This window comes from Rosa rugosa, chromosome 3 (assembly GCF_958449725.1).
Source record: "Rosa rugosa chromosome 3, drRosRugo1.1, whole genome shotgun sequence".
NCBI classification, from domain to species: domain Eukaryota; kingdom Viridiplantae; phylum Streptophyta; class Magnoliopsida; order Rosales; family Rosaceae; genus Rosa; species Rosa rugosa.
In genome coordinates, this window is record NC_084822.1 from 45771180 (window position 1) to 45790042 (window position 18863).

The 18863-nt window shown below is 38.1% G+C and overlaps 2 protein-coding genes and 1 pseudogene across 7 annotated transcripts; all 3 read right to left on the reverse strand.

Annotated features, from left to right (window-relative positions):
- Nucleotides 1–1303: 1303 nt before the first annotated feature.
- LOC133738447 (sister-chromatid cohesion protein 3) lies at nucleotides 1304–9316 on the reverse strand. Of its 6 annotated transcripts, none has more exons than XM_062165998.1 (22): nucleotides 9156–9316; nucleotides 8886–9069; nucleotides 8325–8437; nucleotides 8147–8239; nucleotides 7796–7956; nucleotides 7466–7702; nucleotides 7206–7350; nucleotides 6925–7103; nucleotides 6648–6793; nucleotides 6422–6549; nucleotides 5693–5770; nucleotides 5017–5178; nucleotides 4730–4933; nucleotides 4519–4656; nucleotides 4227–4424; nucleotides 3964–4108; nucleotides 3641–3747; nucleotides 3294–3431; nucleotides 2936–3201; nucleotides 2706–2833; nucleotides 2252–2600; nucleotides 1304–1568 (listed from the first exon to the last, which is right to left on the reverse strand). In XM_062165998.1, the coding sequence occupies exons 1-21, from the start codon at nucleotides 9180–9182 to the stop codon at nucleotides 2305–2307; spliced, it is 3273 nt and encodes a 1090-aa protein (XP_062021982.1). In that variant the 5' UTR covers nucleotides 9183–9316; the 3' UTR covers nucleotides 1304–1568; nucleotides 2252–2304. The 6 variants fall into 6 exon arrangements, with proteins under 6 accessions (XP_062021982.1, XP_062021981.1, XP_062021980.1 ...); XM_062165997.1 differs by having other exon boundaries at nucleotides 2252–2579; nucleotides 2715–2830; nucleotides 5597–5770; XM_062165996.1 differs by having other exon boundaries at nucleotides 2252–2579; nucleotides 2715–2833; nucleotides 5597–5770.
- A 950-nt stretch (nucleotides 9317–10266) lies between these two features.
- LOC133738909 (NPL4-like protein 1) lies at nucleotides 10267–13471 on the reverse strand. Its single transcript, XM_062166588.1, has 2 exons — nucleotides 12327–13471; nucleotides 10267–10768 (listed from the first exon to the last, which is right to left on the reverse strand). The coding sequence occupies exons 1-2, from the start codon at nucleotides 13305–13307 to the stop codon at nucleotides 10514–10516; spliced, it is 1236 nt and encodes a 411-aa protein (XP_062022572.1). The 5' UTR covers nucleotides 13308–13471; the 3' UTR covers nucleotides 10267–10513.
- Nucleotides 13472–17455: 3984 nt separating this feature from the next.
- On the reverse strand, nucleotides 17456–18355 carry LOC133737813 (peroxidase 24-like; annotated as a pseudogene).
- Between the last annotated feature and the right edge of the window lie 508 nt (nucleotides 18356–18863).

Consider the following 18863-nt stretch of genomic DNA (forward strand, 5'->3'; position numbering starts at 1 on the left):
GAAGTTTAGGCATAAGGAAGTTCTAGTCTCTTTGTTGGGGGGGAGTAAGAATTTGGAGAATGCTGTGGCTGTGATGGAGGAATTGGTGTCGAGAAAGAAGTTGATTAAATGTGTTTCGAATTTGGGTCTGGAGGAGCTGGGACTGTTGCTGGTGTTTTTGCAGAAGCACTCCACGGTGCCAAGGTACTCGAGATTGTTGATGCGGTTGACACAGATGGTTGTTGAGATGAGGCTTAAGAAATTAGAGATTCTCAGGAGCTGAAGTTTCATGTTAGGAAACATTAAACGGTCTGTTGAGGAGGAATACGAATACAACAATCATTGCAAAAGATAAGGGAGATCTTTCTCCATTGCTGAGGATTGCTGGAAGAAGATGAAACTTGATGTTTTTTATGTTCTTTTTCAGAGTTAACCATGAGGCAGTATTTCTTATTTGTATACCTAAACTCCTAAAGAAACCTCGTCAAGACGACTTCAATTTTGGTTCTCTAATGGTGCGTTTGGATGAGAAAATTATGAAATCCGTAGGAATTTATAAATGATGGAATCTTTAACTCCATCAATCCAAAATTCCAGTAATTGCAATTTCTATTGTTTGGTTTTATCTATTTAGGATTTGAATTAAGAAAGTTTAAAACAAATAAAAAAATTAAATAGAAAAAAGTCTTGTTTTGGAAATGAAAATTGAATACTGCAAAGGAATTCGTAAATGACATCTATTTTGGTGGAAATTGAAGTAGGGAATTTAAATAATGAATTCCTTCGTTTTTTTCCACAGAGAAATTTAAAATTTCCAATCTGATAATGCCAAACGAGGGAATTGGCTTTTAGGAATTATAAAATCATCACTTTCAATTAAATTCCATCATTTTTTCCCTCATCCAAACACACTCTAAAGAAATTCATGTTGTTTCCTTGAAAATTATCTTCTTTATATCTTTTGGAGGAATTTGGCCCCTCTTGTCCTAGAGGAGATTTCAAAAATTATGTTTCTGGGTCTCTGGCTGTGCATTTCTCCTTTCCGGGTTTTAGGAAGAACCACTCTTGACCACATTATAACATCACTCAAAACATGTTGCACTTTTTACCTATTGACAATCCTGGAAGATCATCTTTTGGTGACCAAGGTTACAGGTGGTCAATTTTTATCAACCAATGTCAGGTTTTGAAAAAGTACCCAAAATATGACCACGTTTTAAACAAACATGATCGTCTTTCGCTAAATTAGTATTCTATTCGTTATGGAAAACTAGCCACGTATGGTTCTACACTACAGTTAAAAGTGGTCGGAAGTAATTCTCAGTTATGCAGTAACACAAAGATCCACATTTTAATTGGATCGAGTCTCAGTGTTCAACAACGCAGCCAAAATCATGAAAAGGATAAACATAAAGTGAAATTGCAAAATCCTTATCCTTCACCCAGAACCCGGATTCATAAAGCACGTGTTTTTTTTTTTTTTCCTATAGTAACTTCAAGCGGAATTACATGATTCTATCGTAGGCTTAAAAATATGTTGCTAGGAAGCTATGTACCTTGAAATATACAATATGCAGGTAGACAGGACCCTGCAGCAACGAAAAGTATGAATCAGCTTTGACCCCCCAATAGATAAATTTTATGTGCGGTGAATACTGAATGCAGGATATTTCCAGGTTCAGCCACAAACTCGCAATAAACACCAGTACAACAAAACCTTCCAATCAAAAATTAACTTGCTCAAAGAACTGTAATAATTCATATGCCAAATTCATCTTATATGCACACCAAAATAAAAACCAAAAGTATATTTCTATTTATTCTTGAATGCAGAAGTCCATAAAATGTGACAGTAGTTTCCTATATGACAGATGTGTTGACCCCATATTACTTAAGATTCCACTTTTATCAACCAGCAAACAGAAGCAATTGCAAAAGCTCAATTCATGCGAGCCAAAATGAAAACCAACGGAAGAAATGTACCTTATATGCATGCCAAAATGAAAACCAAAGCAAATTTCAAATTATTCTTGGATGGAGAAGTCCATAAATAGTGACAGTATTGAGACTATATGACAGATTTACTGACCCTATATTTCTTAAAAATCCAATCAGCCAGCAAATGGAAGCAAATTCTAATGCTCACTCAGAAGTCACGCACATGCACATCACATTCTAACAGGTACCAACGAATCAAAATGTTTCTTATTCAGAAATTCCAAGGATAAAAAGAAATTCAATTCTACACCCAAATGAATTAAGTATTTCATACCTGACATCCTAGAAGCTGCTAATTTATCTTAGATCTTCTAAAATGTATCCCGCCTACGTCTGGCCTTTGTTTCCCTCTCGTGAAACTTTCAGCGATCTCAACTTGGATGATGACCTAATTTGATTTATCAAAGGAACGTCTTCATCGTCATCATCATCTTCATCCTCATCTTGTTGTTCTTCTTCATCTTGAGCATTTTCATGGTCAGATCCACTAATTGAATCCTCTTCTTCACTTGAACCATGATCATCAAACAGCCTCTTTCCCTGTATATTACGCCTTTTCCGTGGACGACCCCTGCGCCTTACAGAGGTCCCGTCCTTTTCTTCTGCAATTATGCAGCATTCATCTTAAAACATAAAATTGTATGGAGTTTAATATGCATATTTTACATGCAAAGATTATACAATTAAGACTAATTGCAATACAAAATCCAACTCCATTTTAGCTGTACCTTGGATACCTTCAATCTTTGCAAATTTTTCCCGCAAAGTCTGAACGAATGTGTGATAAGGACGCCAGCCACTGGGATCTTCATCCATATTTACATTCTCCGTTCGATTTTGAATATTGACGTTACTTCTTGCAGAAGGAAATATAAAAATTAAACTAGGAGATAATAAAAGTATTACTTGGAATGCTTCTAAAGATGATAGCTTATGTATATAAAAGAAAATGTCATACATCTCCAGAATATCAGGTGTAGGCAATTTGGACACAAAATGGAGCACAGCACCTTCCAGAAAGGACAACTGCTTTGGAGCGTCTATAAAAGCATATTCAATTCCCTCGTTAACAATTTTTAAAATGTCTGATTTGTGCTTGTTCTTGGAAGCACCTATAAATGTCCCAGAAAGCTGAGCAGCTAGTTCTTGAAACTCTAGAAAATGCTTGCTTGCTAAAGATTCATCTTCACTTCTAGATAGTCCAACCATATACCGATGGTAGGCCTAGTCAATACAGGAAAATAATAAATTATCTATATATGCGAATAAAATGAATAAGTCTTAAAGTAGGTTTAGCCAGTATTCATGAGTTATACCATTTTCAGCGCTTCCAAGAAAGTTTTTGGAAGATCATCATCATTCTTCTTCAGAAAAGTTATCAGATGCTTAACTATCTCCCCTACACTTGTACCATGCATCACAAATCTAGAAATAATCTCTGGACCCAGGTACTCCTGCATTAAGCATCTATTATAGGCGCACCTAGAGAAAATTGATGTATTAAATCTATCCAGAATTATAATACATTCTGGGACTTATACAAGCACACATGAGCAAGTAAATGCTAGGATATCAAAGCACAGCCCACCAGACTACACATGATGGCCATTTAAGAGAACAAAATTGACTGTTTCATATATATACTAGTTACTAGTATCTTCACCTTATAAACTTTATCAGTAACAGCTAACCGTACAGCAGCCATCATGACAGTATCTCTATTTGTCTCCTCAATATACTCTTTGTTCCCATCGTCATCTTCCGTCTCATCTGTGAAAAAGAAATTGCAAAGTAAAATTAGAGAGGAAGAACATGAACATCTATTTAATCCTTAGAAAGTTGGCAAGGAAAGGAGTTGGCAATTGGTCATCTAACACCCTAAAAACGTATTTCACTCAGATTAAAAGGTCAATCGTAAGTGAATAAGAGAGCCTGAACTCAAAATATCACTACTATGCTGTAGAAAAAATTATAAAACTTGAATACCTGAAATACTGAGCTGCTGCACACAAAGTTTCCAAAACTTCTGAAGAACCAATGCATCTGGAGAATATCCTAATTTTTCCAGCTTCGACGAAGCAAAGTTTGTCTTTTTGAACAGTCTAGACAAATCAGTGAGTATAACACAGACCTGGGACATAAAGATTAGTCAAAATATTACATTCGTTAGTTGAGATCTGAAGTTTCAAAAAGTATTGAATCTAAACCATTGCACTATCTTTGACAGAATTAAGGATGCAAATCTGTACCCAGCGAGCTAGCTGATTGCAGCGATTACCCTCCATTTCAAGACAGCTGTTAAGGATGTACTCTAGTCGCTCTAACAAAGAATCACGTTTCGCTAATATAGAAGATAAAGATGCCTCTGAGATAGTAGGACTATGTATGATGGCATGCAGAGACCATTGCACATGCATATACATGTTGAGAAGCAGAAAAGTGACAACCTGAAATGAGTATCAACAAAATAATGAGCAACTGCAACAAAGCTCAAAAGCCACAAACATAGAGCTTATCTTTTGCAAGGTCCATTTAAAACACCTGATCATCCTTGTTTGTATAGCTCTGAAGAGTTGAGACCATATCTTCATACAAACTCTCGATAGGCACATTTCCTGACAATTGAAGCTCATACATTCTCTTCAAATTTACAAGAAGAGGATATTCATCACCACCATCCTGCAGTTACAGTTCACATCAATTTGTTATCCTTCGAAAGTTAAGAAGGAAAAGAGTATGGTTGAGAATATACCGCCACTTCTTTCATCGCAGGTTTAAGCTTATTATGAATAAGCTCATCATGAAGTTCCTTTACTAAATTACGGGCCGTATCTTTTAGCTCCCCTTGACTGTCTGTTGAACAAAGCATGATAGCATTTGCACAAGATCTCAGCGCCTCCTTCTCACCATGTTTGAAAAATGCCTCTTTGATCAGTTGAAGGACGGTTTCAAAATTCTGAAAGCATACAGGCACTTGCTTTGAGAATAAGTTGTATAACAATATTCAATAGCATGCAAGCAAAACAATCAGTACTCCACCTGCTCCTGCCTCCTCTTGGAATATAGCCCAAGATTCATGTGTAGAATAATGTCAACCAGTGATGGTATTTTTGCTTTGTCTGCCATGAACTTACGGAGAAGTAGTGGATAGTTCTTCATCATGGCAAGAGTTATATCCTGTTTGTTGTGCTCAAATACATCCTAATACGATTAAAGGAAAGAATTAAAAACTAAAAACTCAGTAGTCATTGTATATGTCAATTAAACCAAACACAATAAGGACAAAGAGGGAGCAAACAGCGCAGTTAAGTTCAAGAAAAGCACATGATATAAGAAATAAATATTCTCCCAATGATGCACTAGCTAGCTTTGACAAAGAAAAAGCTAGAAAAATCACATAAAGTAAACTATGAAATTTAATGTTACAAAGGAGCAAAGTCAGAAGAAAATAAGCAATCAGGCAAGAACATTGGAAAAACAATTGAAGAGTACACTAGGCTTATTCAATCAGGCAGAAAACACTATATTGGTGGACAATAAGGACAAAGATTCCACTTTTAATTTAAACTGTGCTGAAAACAAAGGAAGGAAATGAAAGGTAAAGTGAAAAGTTACGCACTTTTTGAGCTTTAGTGTAGTATGGCTTTCGATTATCAGTAGCAGGAACTATCCTCTCTCCTACAGCCTTTTTGACAGATGCAGAAAGAAGCCGTACCAAGTTTGTTGCATCCTCATCAGTAAGCTCAATCAGTGGATTCTCATCCAAGAGCATTGAGATAATACACTTCCAATCCTACAAGTAAAATATGAAAAATTATCCTAAGATAAGAAACAATAACAATAAAAAGAGGGTTGATAATATGCACATTCAATTCCATTTTTACATTTTATTCTTAGGATTGATTTGTGAATGTTATTTGGCCAGCTAGCTTTCAATTCAGCTTGGAGGTTGACCCTTCCAATTTTTAAAGACTGACATATTGTCCATAACAACTTAAGATACTGGAAATAACAATAAGCGCATTCAGCCCATTTTCATTCTTCCAATCCTAAATTCGATTTATAAAACATGATGGTCACCTGGACTTTGTTGATTTAGTTTTAAGTGCAATCCACCTAGACCAGGCTCAGGAAGTAAGTATCTACTGGCCCTCACTCTAAATGCACTTTATTTTCTAGAGTATACATCATGATGTCAATCAAAAGATAATTCAAACGGACTTTTTTAGAGATAGTAGCCACTTTCCAACAGAAAAAGAAAAAGAAAAAGGGTTAATTTGCATAAAAAGTTCAAAGTATTAAAACCTATGAAAGGACGGAGACATTTTAGAGTGAAGTTCTAAGTATGAAAGAATGGTTAGCAATAATACCTTTCGTTTATAGAATTGAAATATAAGAATAAAACTTGGGTGTACTGTTTTCATAGTTTTTAAAAGTAACAAACCTTCATGGCATTCATGTACTCCCAAACATCATCAATTACATAAACGCTAAGAATTGGATCTGCAGAGAACTCTCTTAGAATTTGCAACATTCTGCCAAGCTGGACCTCAGAAGAATTGTTCTCAACACCTAGAAAGAGTATTATCATGAACAAAAGTACTTCAAAACTCCAGCAATGAACATCATCAATGACATAACATACAACAGATTCTATAGAAAAGTGAAACCTTTTGCACCAGACTGGGAACTAATGAACTTCTGAGAAATCAAGTGTTCATACACTAATGCCCCTATAGCATGCCTGATCTCTGCTGGATCATCAATAAGCAAATCATATAAAGGACCTAAGTCATCATCTGGTAGAAGCTGATGTCTGCAGCATAAGAAAACCAATGAGCCTTTGACAAAGCCCAAAAAAAAAAAAAAAAGGGGACCCTTTGCAAAAATACCTACAAAATCACCAATTTAATATTTAAGTAAAAGTTTCCCAAAACAGTCATTTACCTTAAAAGCTGTTTAACAAGGCCAATGGCAGATACAGCCACAGAAATATCAATGTCATCAGCAAGCTCAATCATCCGAGTAGAAAATCTTTCAGTGAATAGGCCCAGAGTTGGCACATTATCATCAACCTCATAAAGATTTTGCAATGCAAGCACAGATGCTTTTCTTACACCAGCATTCTTAGAATCAGTAAAAGAGAAAAATAAATGAGGTTTGTCTAGATCATTAGCAGAAATCTAAAGGAAATGAATTCACGAATTGGTCTGTAAGCTCAAACTTACTTTGTCATTCAATGTCCATCCAAGATACTTCAAGTACAAATCCTGCAAGAACATTGATGGATATGACAAAATCCACACGCCGAGTGCCTCTATACACGACGTCCGAATATTTGGTTCAATGTCTCGGTAGCGATGCACAAATAACCTATACATTAGTAAGTAAAATTAGAATTATAGGATTAATCATAAAACATGAATTTCATCAAATCAGATTAGTATCCTCTACTTATTACTAACAAATCTAAGTCAGAATGTCCTACCCTTGAAATATATTGCGCATCATCTGCTCTAATATAGTTATGTTTTCATGAGTCATCGAGAACCTCTTGTTCAGTGACTCCACACGAGGTCCTTCAGCTTGTTTTTTTTTTTCAGCCTCTAATTGTCTTCGAGTAGTTTCACGCTGAACACCAAGTGTTTTAGCAACAGTTATGAATGAAGTAACAAGTTGGAGACCCATCAAAGTAGCAGTTTGGCGATAAACTCTTGGAGGAGTGCTGCTTAACATAAAACCAGGAAAGCCCAGCCACAGTGTAGTTAATAAATGCATTTACTTTAAAAAGAGCAACTTCAAATATTCAAACACTGACCATGACAAAGCAATTATATAGCCCATGCACTTCTCGAACAAAATCTGATCAAATAATGGCCCGTGTTGACATTCGCAGACCAACTTATCCCAGAATGATTGGAGATTGTCCTTCATGTTTTTAAACTCCTTTTTTGAACTTTGGTAATCATCCACGTTACCCTAGGATTAGATGAGTGAAGGAAAAGGTTTGGGATAAAATCTTGATATATGATCAATTGATAGCTCAGATCATTTACTTTCAGTATGAACAGAAAAATAGTGTCAAAAAGTGAAACACAAATAAGCATAATATGGCATACGAGAGTAACATGAAGAAAGATAATCATAATAAGGAAGAAATGCAGGATACACTTCTAGCAAGCTCGACAAGAGCAACCACGACATCGTCAACATTAGTCTCATCCAGCAACTCTTCTTTAATATGATACTTAGCTCCACATGCCTGAAAAAGTAAGTCTAGTCAGTTGCAGGCTACTTTTGTTAGTAAAGTCTGTACTTAGAAAACCAATCTATGTCTTCCAAACTACCTCGAACAACATTGTCAAGAGCTCAACAGTAGCAGGTTTAGCATCCTTTTCGTACCGCTCAACCCAGAGCTTGACCGCCTGAGGAATAAGTTTCCCGTTGCCCTTGACGACCTCTGCAGAGATTGAAAATGTTAATAGCCTACATGGACATACTACCCTCCACACACATAGGCTTAACATCATGAGCCCAATTGTAAAGATGTTTCAGAGCTAAAAGATTTAAACACTCCACGATAATTCTAAAAAGAAAAGAGTATAAAGGTTCTATGCTAGTCATGTCCCAGCATCAATATTACCACACCAGATAACACTACATGATTCTTGTGTTTCAGGCCAAATGACTATTCACCATAATTACTATCTAGAGGTCGAAGAACCAGGAAAGAATGTACAAGCATAATTATTGAGCTACAAGATCCCTAATCAACCTTAATTGTTAAAAATTTGTACACAACTAATCGAAACAGCCGGTTAAATCAAGTAATTCAGTAAAAAGAGTACAGAGCAAGGAATTCATAGTGAATCTTTTATTTACAGAGCAGCAGAGAGTTTCGGAAGTACCAATCAGAGTGAGAGCGGAGGCTTTGGGCGGCGCGGCGGTGGAGCCACTGGGAGGGCGACCTCGTTTAGCTTTAGGACGAGGCGCTTCGAAATCGTCCGGCGAGCTCTCGCGGTCCACGTGTTCACTCGCATCGCTAGCGTTGTTCTCAGTGGTGGTTCGAGTGTGAGCCCTAGTCCTCTTCGGCTACTCAACAAGACAAAGTAAATAAGGTCAAATTACGAAGTCAATTTGGAGAAGGGAGAGAAATAGAAGCGAGAAATGAAGCTCACGCGGCCGCCGGTGGCTGGTTCCTCCATGGCCTTCTGATTATGAGTAGTTAGATTTGCCCTAAATTACAGAGAAGAGAGAGGGGGAAGAAGAAGCAAAGGAGGTAGCAAATCTCCCGCCCAAGGGAAACGGAACGTTTAAGATCTGAAGGCCAACGATAATTTAGCGTTTTATATACTCTAATCTGTATTGGGAGTCATGGAGCGGCGACGCACGCTGACCCGCCTTCGTGCTTACGTGGCATTATATTTTCGGGAAGGCGGGCTTCATCTATCTATACTATTATTAAGAGAAGAGGCTTTATTAGCCAAAATTGAAAATTTTGACAGATTTAACCCTAAAAGATTAAAAAACATTTGAACTGAAATATTTGAAAAAGATAAAATGGTCAATTCACAAATAAATAAAAAACAACTATTATTAAGAGAAGAGAGTTTGTCAGCCAAAACAGAAAAATTTTATCAAAATATCCCTTAAATATTAAAAAACATTTGAACTGAAATATTTGAAAAAGACAAAATGGTCAATTCACAAATAAATAAAAAACAAAAGAAATTTAACAAAAAAAAATCAAAAATAAAATATGTGTAGCAATTTTCTCCACATTATATAGAATAACTTCCCACATAATTACTCACACCCATAGGGTGTGTTTGGAGTCTAGTCTTTTTTAAGTTTTTAATTATCAAATTTCTTTTTTTTTTAGAAAGCATTATCAAAAAATTGAATAGATCGGAAAAATTTTCATTATCAAGACTAAATAAGAGACCCACAATTGTGTGAGATACTGACTTAATACTTTAAAAAACAAAATAGAAAATGTCTGTCCTAAGATTTTAAATGTGATAAGAGTTGAAAACAAAAAGAACATACGAGAAGTTGAGTTTTAACTAGTTCTCAAAAAAAATTGTAAGATATGCAATCAAATGATTGATATGATTTAAGGGATTTTCATTTATAAGTCAAATCACTCAAATGTGTCACATGAACCGATCCTCACAACAAAATTTCAAGTAACTATGGGAAGCACAAAGCCACCATTTGAGTAATGCATTGCACACAAACCACCTTAATCAGAACATATTGACTATAAATAAAGGGTACAAGCATAAATATCCATACTATTTGATGCAATATAACACTTGAATGTTAAGGGTACATAACTTATAAAAGCTCCTGTGCAAAAACATGTTATAACATGAACCTACTGAGGAGCAAAGCCATCTTTTGAGTGATACATGGTACCAGAAAGCAACATGGATTACTGCATCGCAGCTAACCACAGTAAAGGATCATTGGTTGGCCATAACCATTTAGATCATAGAATGTATCAATTTCCCTAGGGGTACACAAAGCAGCATTAAGAAGAATTGGCCATCGACTCAATTAGTAACTGGTAGCCTTCTGGTATGGCTGACTGTGTACGGACACACTCGGCCAAAGCAGGAACATCAGCATTTACGTCTAAAAACCTTGCAAGTAAAAGCATCAAATGAAAATCTGCAATTCGCTTCACATATGGAAGACTCTTAGCACGGTCCATATGGGTTTTCAGAGCCCTCAACGTCACTGGGGTGATACGATTCTCAATGGGAAAGGTGGATGAAAGAGGCCCCTGCATCATAATACAAGTACAGATGAGTTCTTGTTCATTTTAGTATAAACACAATAAGAAACAACATACAAGAGAAAATAGGGAAGCCAAAATGCATCAAGTTTATAAATCAATCATTACCAAGTGCATAACGTCTCACTATTCAGTAAATGATAACATGTACACTACACATGCATCCCTCTCACCCTCATCATTTTCAAACCTTTAACCTAGTCAATCTAATCCTTGAGCCATATAGAACATAACACACCCTTAATTTTTGCTGATGTGTCCATACCATTCTGAAAGATATTGCCATCACTAAGGAAGCCTTTGTAGAGCAAAGCTATAGGCTTTAGTGTTGAGTGCTCTTTGTTTCCTAACAAATCAGATTTTTTTCTTCCCCCCATAATACATTTCCACTATTGATTAAACTAGAATTAAGTCTACCATACGCACAAACTTGGATCTGCTATATTCCTAATATACCAAACATGTAAGCTGAAGAAACTTCACATGGCAAACATAGTTTGCAGTTGAAGCCTTGAAGGCAATCAAAAGCCATCCATTTTAAAAGCAAAGAATATTCTGCTTAAAGAAGCCAAATTAGGGGGAGATGCAAAGATCTTGTCTCTTAAACTGCCAATATTACAACATGTTCAAAATTTCTATCTCCACCCATTACAACAGATCTTAAAACTCTAGCTAATAAACCACAAAACCCCATTGACCTTTAAGTTGAAACAAAACCAAAATGATCTACTGAAGTTACCAGATGAATTGCAAATGCTGAGACAAAATCAATATAAACGAACAAAATAACCAGAACAAGGCTTAGCATAGAAGTGCAGAACCAAAAGCTATATTAAACCATAAGCTATCAAAATAAAATATGTACCATCCTAGATGCACCTATGATGATATACAACAAGCAGAAAGATGCTAGGAGAAAAGGAATGTCCATAACGAGATAGCAAAAATGAGACAAAATAAGGGAAAGCTTAGTCACTTAACCTGTGACTCAGACCAGTCACTTGCAAAAGTACAATAATTTTCTACATCCCATCTTATAAGCTCAAGAAAAGTATCAACTTACCAAGTTTTATTGTCTTTCTTACAAGTATCCAAGCCAACAACTCAGTGCACGTTGAACAGTGGATTAATAAAGAAAATAGTTTTGGAACCCATAATTACTTTTTCATAGCAATGTTATTGCCTTTCAAGTTCCAGCAGTTCCTACATAGCTATACCTAGCTAAGGATGAGGGTAGTCATTCCCCCAGCTACAAACTCCATGAACAAAGTTTCCCCGTGTTATAAGCCTCTTAAAAGCAGTCATGCTCAAAGCTAAAGGGTTATTGGCTCTACAAGGTTCACAGCAGCAGCAACAGTGTGCAAACATAGTTCTTTGGACTAAACACCTATACCACAATGAGACACAATCTATACCAGGCTATATCATATATGATATATCAACTATCAGCTAGGGGATAAAGGATCAGCAGCAAGGTAAAACAGCAATCTAAATAGATTAAACTGGCTCAGGTAAAGTAAGACAAACAAGTATAGAACATTGTTACCTGGTGATCGAAGATCTTTACCACCACCAAGAAGAAATCATTGTCCACTTCTCTAACATCCTTCACTCCAACAACAACATCCTTCTTCATCTTGGACAACTTGGGATCCTGATCCTCCCCAATCTCAGTCTCGAACCACCCTTCTTTAAACAACCTAATACACATATCACTCATCTGAAAAGCTTCGAAATGCACATCAGCAGCACCATCCTCATTCACCTCCAACTTCACCATTGCAGTCACCCACTCCTTCAACCCACTCTCGGCGTGAAACTCCGCCGCCTGAAGCACCTCCCTATTCGACAATGTATAGTCCTTGGTGTCCTGCCCAACCGACTGTGTGAATATAAACCCGACCTTCCTCATCCCCAACCCTAACGCAATCGCCTCCACCGCCTTCTCCTCCTCCGGGTCCCGGAAAAGCGTCAGATTCTCCTCCGTCCCCTGCTGCGGCGGCTCGTAGATGAAATCCACCTCCACCTTGCCCTCCTCCGACACCGTGCCGAACATGAACCCTCCCCGCTTCACGGCGAAGGCGAGCGTGTCGTTCACGTAGTGCTGGAACGCGTTGGCGCAGTCGCGATCGAACGAGACGAGCTCGCAATGCGGAGTCTCCTGGCGCGTGACCTTCATCTGCTTGGCGATGAGGTCGTCCATGGTCATCTTCCGGCCGAACGACCCCGCCGGCTGGAAATTGGGCCCGGCGACGGTCCGCTCGCCCTCGTAGGCCAAGAAAACAATCGAACCATGAGCGAGATTAAGCGCCGATAGAGGGGTGTTAGGGTTGGCCATGTCGGTGAAGCGAGTGAGGTCGTCGGCGCTCTTCGCCAGAAGAAGGTTTTGGTTGGTGGAGAGGGTTTGGTTCTCCAGAGGAATTCGAAGGTTGGTTTGGATTAAGGCTTTGAGTTGGGCCACCGTGGCGTGTGGGTTTTCGACTGTGAGTCGTTCCAGGCCGTCTCTGCTGCGAATTCTGAGCAACATGGTCGCCGGAATTGATGGGGCCGTGATTTTGGTTGGGTTTTGACGAGAGTCGATTCCTGAGCTTGATGAAAAGCAAAAGGTTTGGGACTTTTACTAAACTTGCTCAAGGGGAAAAGGAGAAGAAGAATCAGTTCGAAACTGAAAGCGTTGTCAAGAAGAAGAAGACGGTAAAGATTTCAGAGTGACGAGTAGTATTATTGGGCTTAGTGGGCTGACTAGTCAGTGACAGTTCGGTTGGGCTTACGCAAAAACTTGGCCCAGCTGATCAACCAAAGCTTGCCAAGAAGTAAGAAACAGAACAGAATCCGATTATGTTTTGGTTTTTACTTTTTTGCTACGTACTGTTCTCTATTAAGCTATAAATCTTTTTTTTTTTTTTTTTGCAATGAGTGATAGCAGAGGAGCAACCTCTCTAACACTCCAATTTATTAAGTCAAAAAAATGCGAATGACAAAATGGAGGGGGACCTAACCAAAACCTCCATAATAAACAAGCAAAACAAACAAGTCAACGAAATCTAAACTGTGGAAGACCCAAAACATCACTCTCATAGAACGACAAGAGAAATGAAGGAGGCATATCCCACCATACTTGCTCCGACAAAGATGTTTCATGATTAGCTAGAGCATCTGCTACCTTATTCCCTTCTCTAAATATATGGGAAGATTTGAAGTTCATTTGTAAGATCCTATATAAGCAATTTAACCAACGTACTCGAAGTTGCCAAGGCACAAGAGAAGGAGAGCGAATATAATCCAATACATTAGAGGAATCTACCTCTAGCCATATGTGTTTCCAATCGCGAAGCCATGCAATCTCAATAGCCGTAATAACTGCCATTACTTCTACCGCAATAGAACTAGGAATATCCAGGTTAGAAGCAAAAGCACCAATAAACTGACCTTTATAATCACGAAATACAGCTCCGAAACCTCCAATACCCTCTTCATGTTTCCAAGCGCCGTCATAATTAATCTTGATCTACCCAATAATGGGGGGATGCCAATTAACCTCAACCACTCTAGGAGGACGTCGCGGTCTACAACAAGCACCAAAAATTTTCAAGATACGTAGATCTTGAATTGTATTATGCATATGACCTGTTGCAAGTCGACTAGCTGCTTGGATATGCCCTGAGATTAGGCGACAAACTTGCGACAAACTCCAAGAACTGAAAATGCCCTACTCTCAAATCTGATTTGATTTCTAGCATGCCGAATATACCACAAAACAATAGTGAAGCATATTAACCAAAGCTCTTGAAGCTGGGGACTCCTCTCCATATCCATACCCAAATTAAAAACTTCATGAATTGTAGTAGGAGCTATGCCAATTTCAAAAATAGAGATGAAGTGATTCCATATTGAAGCAGCAAAAGAACAATGAAGAAAAATATGGTTTAGAGTTTCAGTATAGTGACCACACAAGTCACAACGAGATGCCAAAGCCACTCCTCGTCGTTGTAAAAACTCATCTGAAATTACTCTACCTCGCAAAACCTTCCAAGCGTGCAAAGACATCCGAGGCAAAATAAATTTAGACCATAAATGCTTACCCCATGGCACCATAGGAGAAGGTTGTCTCATAAAGGAAAAAGCATCCTTAGCAGTAAGCTCTCCAGTAGAAGAAGACTGCCAAACCATTTTGTCCTCCAGCATCGGGTCCATTACAATGGGAACTTGTCTAATCAAATCACACAACATCGGAAAATTAGTTTGCAAGAGAGGAGGAAAAGCCCAAGATCCATTATCAATGTAATCTGAGACCAAGGAAGGATTATGGTTCAAAGCACCATGATCACCAAACAATTCAATGAGAGGTCTAACGTACCCAAGAAGTTGTCCCTCCAAAAAGAAATATTAACTCCAGGACCAATCAACCACCAAGTATTTTCTTGGACTACACCCTAAAACTTACGCACTCCAGGCCATATAGAAGATGGAGCATAAGAACGTCGTCGTGAAAATCAATTTCTAATAAAGGAACAACCTTCAGATGAGGAGGTATAAATCTCCCAACAACGCTTGAGCAAGAGGGACTTGTTTAGAATCTCAAGTTGCTTAAGTCCTAAACCCCCTTCTTCAACTGGCACGCAACAAGATTTCCAAGCAACTAAGGGAATTCCTCGCTTAATTATCTATAGAACCAGACCAAAGAAAGTTACAGCACCAAACCTCAATTCGTCTTAATAAAGACACGGGCCATTCATACACTTGAAATGTATAAACAAACATGCTGAAGATGACAGACTTAATAAGTTGGAGACGCCTAGCCATTGACAAAAATGAACTCATCCAACTCGACAATTTTAACCTGATTTTGTCCACAATAGCTTGAAAATGTGCAACTCGAGGCTTTCCATGAAAGATTGGAGCACCTAAGTACATGAATGGAGCAGTACCTAATGGAATACCCAAGAAATTTGAGATAGAATGACGACGACTATGCATATGCTTCCCAATGAAAACTTGGGACTTTTCCTTGTTAATGATTTGGCGAGAAGCACCACCATATTCATCAAAGAAATTCATGACCCTCAATAAATTCTGCCGATTCCCCCGACAAAACACAATAACATCATCTGCAAATAATACATGAGAAGGAGCCAAAGTGCCTCTAGGAGAAGAAATGCGCTTCAATTGTCCAGAAGATACAAGCATTGACAAACCACGGCTAAGAACCTCTTCTGCCAAGCAAAAGAGTAAAGGAGAGAGCGGGTCACCTTGTCTCACACCTCGCCCACAAGAAAAATAACCCACTGGCCTACCATTGATGAGAAGAGAAAGTTTAGCAGATAATAATAGAGCCTGAACCCATTGCACAAAAGTCTCACGAAAACCGAAGGCATTAAGAACATGCAGAAGAAAATCCCAGGACAGAGTGTCAAAAGCCTTGGTAATATCTGCTTTAATTGCTACATTGCCCCCGTGACATTTAGAGTCCAAAAGATTAAAACACTCTGAGGTCACCAAGATACAATCTGATAAAAAAATTTTGAAATCAAATTAAGCTATAATCCTTAAAAGCTCTCAAGAACGTATAAACCCTCTCTCTCTTTCTCTGGGAACAGTGGTATCGGTTCTTCCTCTCTCTCTTTTTTGAGATTAGCTTACTGTTGCTTTCAGTGATGTTGACATGGAAGGCCAGATTGTTCTGTTGGGTTTCCAGCCCATGAGTCTTTCCTAAGATAATTGTCTTAGAGTATGAGAATTGTTTACCCAGTAGGTTTTGGATTCCTACTGATGAATAGAGTTCCAATAAGGAAGGAAAATCCTTATTGATGTAGGATTACATGTAATCCTTGTTGATTACAGAGAAGGAGAAGGCATAATTGCCTACCACCGATAGGAATAGGTTTCCTAATTGGTGAAGAAAGTTAATATCCTTATGGCTATATAAGAAGGGGTTCTGCTCTAGGTTTTGCATCACAAAGACAGAGAGCAAAGTGTATTCCATTCTCGGAGTTAGAGAGTGAGAGAGGGCAAAGAAGAGAGAGATAGGAAGAGAAGAGAGAGTCCTTGTTTTCTTATTCTTTCTGGTTGTACCCATTATAAATATAGTGGAAGATCGTTTTCTGCCCGGTGGACGTAGGCAAAAGTTTTGCTGAACCACCTTAAATCTGTATTCTTGTGCTCGTATCTTTGTGGTTGTTTCTCTTGGTGTGCTGTGTTTATTTGTGTTTTTCGACTTCACATATTGACCGATTCTCAACATGTTCTTGGTGAGGAGAAAAAGTATTATCCTACAGCAGAAGAGGTTTATGGTGAAGATCGGATGTTGAGTCGACTTTGGTCATGGATGAAGATGCACAACCTCTTGAGCACCCCATTATCAAGCCCCATTACCTCAACTAGTCTGAGGTTGGTGTCAAGGATTCTTCGATCGGCAACCTATGTTGAAACCCAGTTCCTTGTGGATCTCATGTTGAATCCGTGTATGATTAGGAATGTGGCTCTTGTCGGGCACTTGCATCATGGGATGAATCAGACTGTGTTCATGGATATGTTGGTGGAGCAGACACACTCACACAGCACATGTCCACTTTTGATGCAAAGAGTGAGAAGCACATGAGGTACACAGATACAAGGATTGATGGTCGAGCAAGAGAGAAAGATATCTAGCTATTAAGTCAGTTCCTATATATATATTCACTCATTCAGAGATAGGTCACAATCACCTTTTCCAGTGAAGTTGTAGAGCCTGTTGCTAAAACTACTACAGTGGCCTACTCCAATTGTGTGTGAACCTTCACGGGTAATAAATAAGTTTAGGATCAGTTGCAATTCCATTGAGCTAAATTTGATTAATTAATATATATAAGATATGTACCTGATAAAACCACAAGGTGGTCATGCACAGTAAGATTCTTGCTGGCAAAGTTGTGTTTGAGTTTGGTGAAGTTAAAGCCAGACGCCGGAAGGTAAAGCAAGGCCTCCCAAATTGTTGAGATTGTTCCATCTCTTCTACCTGTGAGCACTTCCCACATTTATTTTTTGATCTGAAAAATTATATATAACATGCAAATATAAAATATTACTCCACTGCATTGTTTTAAATGAGTTGAACAGTAGTGTTGCCTAAATATATGTCATACTTGGAATGAAACAGAGTTCCCAGCAGCCAAAGTATCAGCACAAGATACCATTCCTGGACATTTCTCCTCTACATTTGCTTTGATACCATCAATAACATCGGAAGCACATCCTTCTCCGATCCGCTGTGTTGTTTGCTGTTGAATTCAGCAACACTGATCCATCACAACCCTGGCATGCACACTGTAAATTAATTTGTACCGTCTGAATCATAGTGTAAAAATAAGCGCATGCATCATATACAAGTACCCTAACAAAGCTGTCATGGAAATGCAATCGGAGGAGCTTCGCTGGCAAGATCTGATTGGTGGTGACATGGTTCCAAGTGACATTTCTGACAATTTCCTCAGCCAGACAGGTTTTCTTGTAGAAATTCGTCCTCAGTTGGCCTCCTTGGCAATCCCCAAGAATCCCAGAAAGTACTACAAAAACCACTAACAAAATGTTAACATTCATTTTAGCCATTGTTACCCCTAAGTTTATTTTTATTTTCTTCTAAGAATCTTGACTTTGGTAGTATTGTGAACAGTAAACATGAGTGGTTGTAACTTGAAACTTTGTAAGCATGTAGCACATAGCCATACACATGATTGATAGCTTGATACCCCTCCCCATAATTCATTGACACATACACTAGAATTAACCAATTTATGCAAGAATGATTGTCTCCTCAATTACTAGAATTAGTGGCTGTCAAGTAAGGGCAAGGTTCATTGACCTTTCAATGGCTACATGTATAGTTTGCTACGAAAGGGGTGTCTTTTCATAAGAAATACACATAAGATCGAACACAGGGACTCAATGGAAAAAGCTATTATGTAAATAATCTTATAGCATAGACAATGAAATAGAAAACTCAGCAATTGCAACGAGATTTTGGCTGCCTCTTCTTCATGACTCGGTAAGTTGAATAAAACGTTTTGGTTCAATTCTAATAGAAGAATCAATTAAAACGAGATTCTTG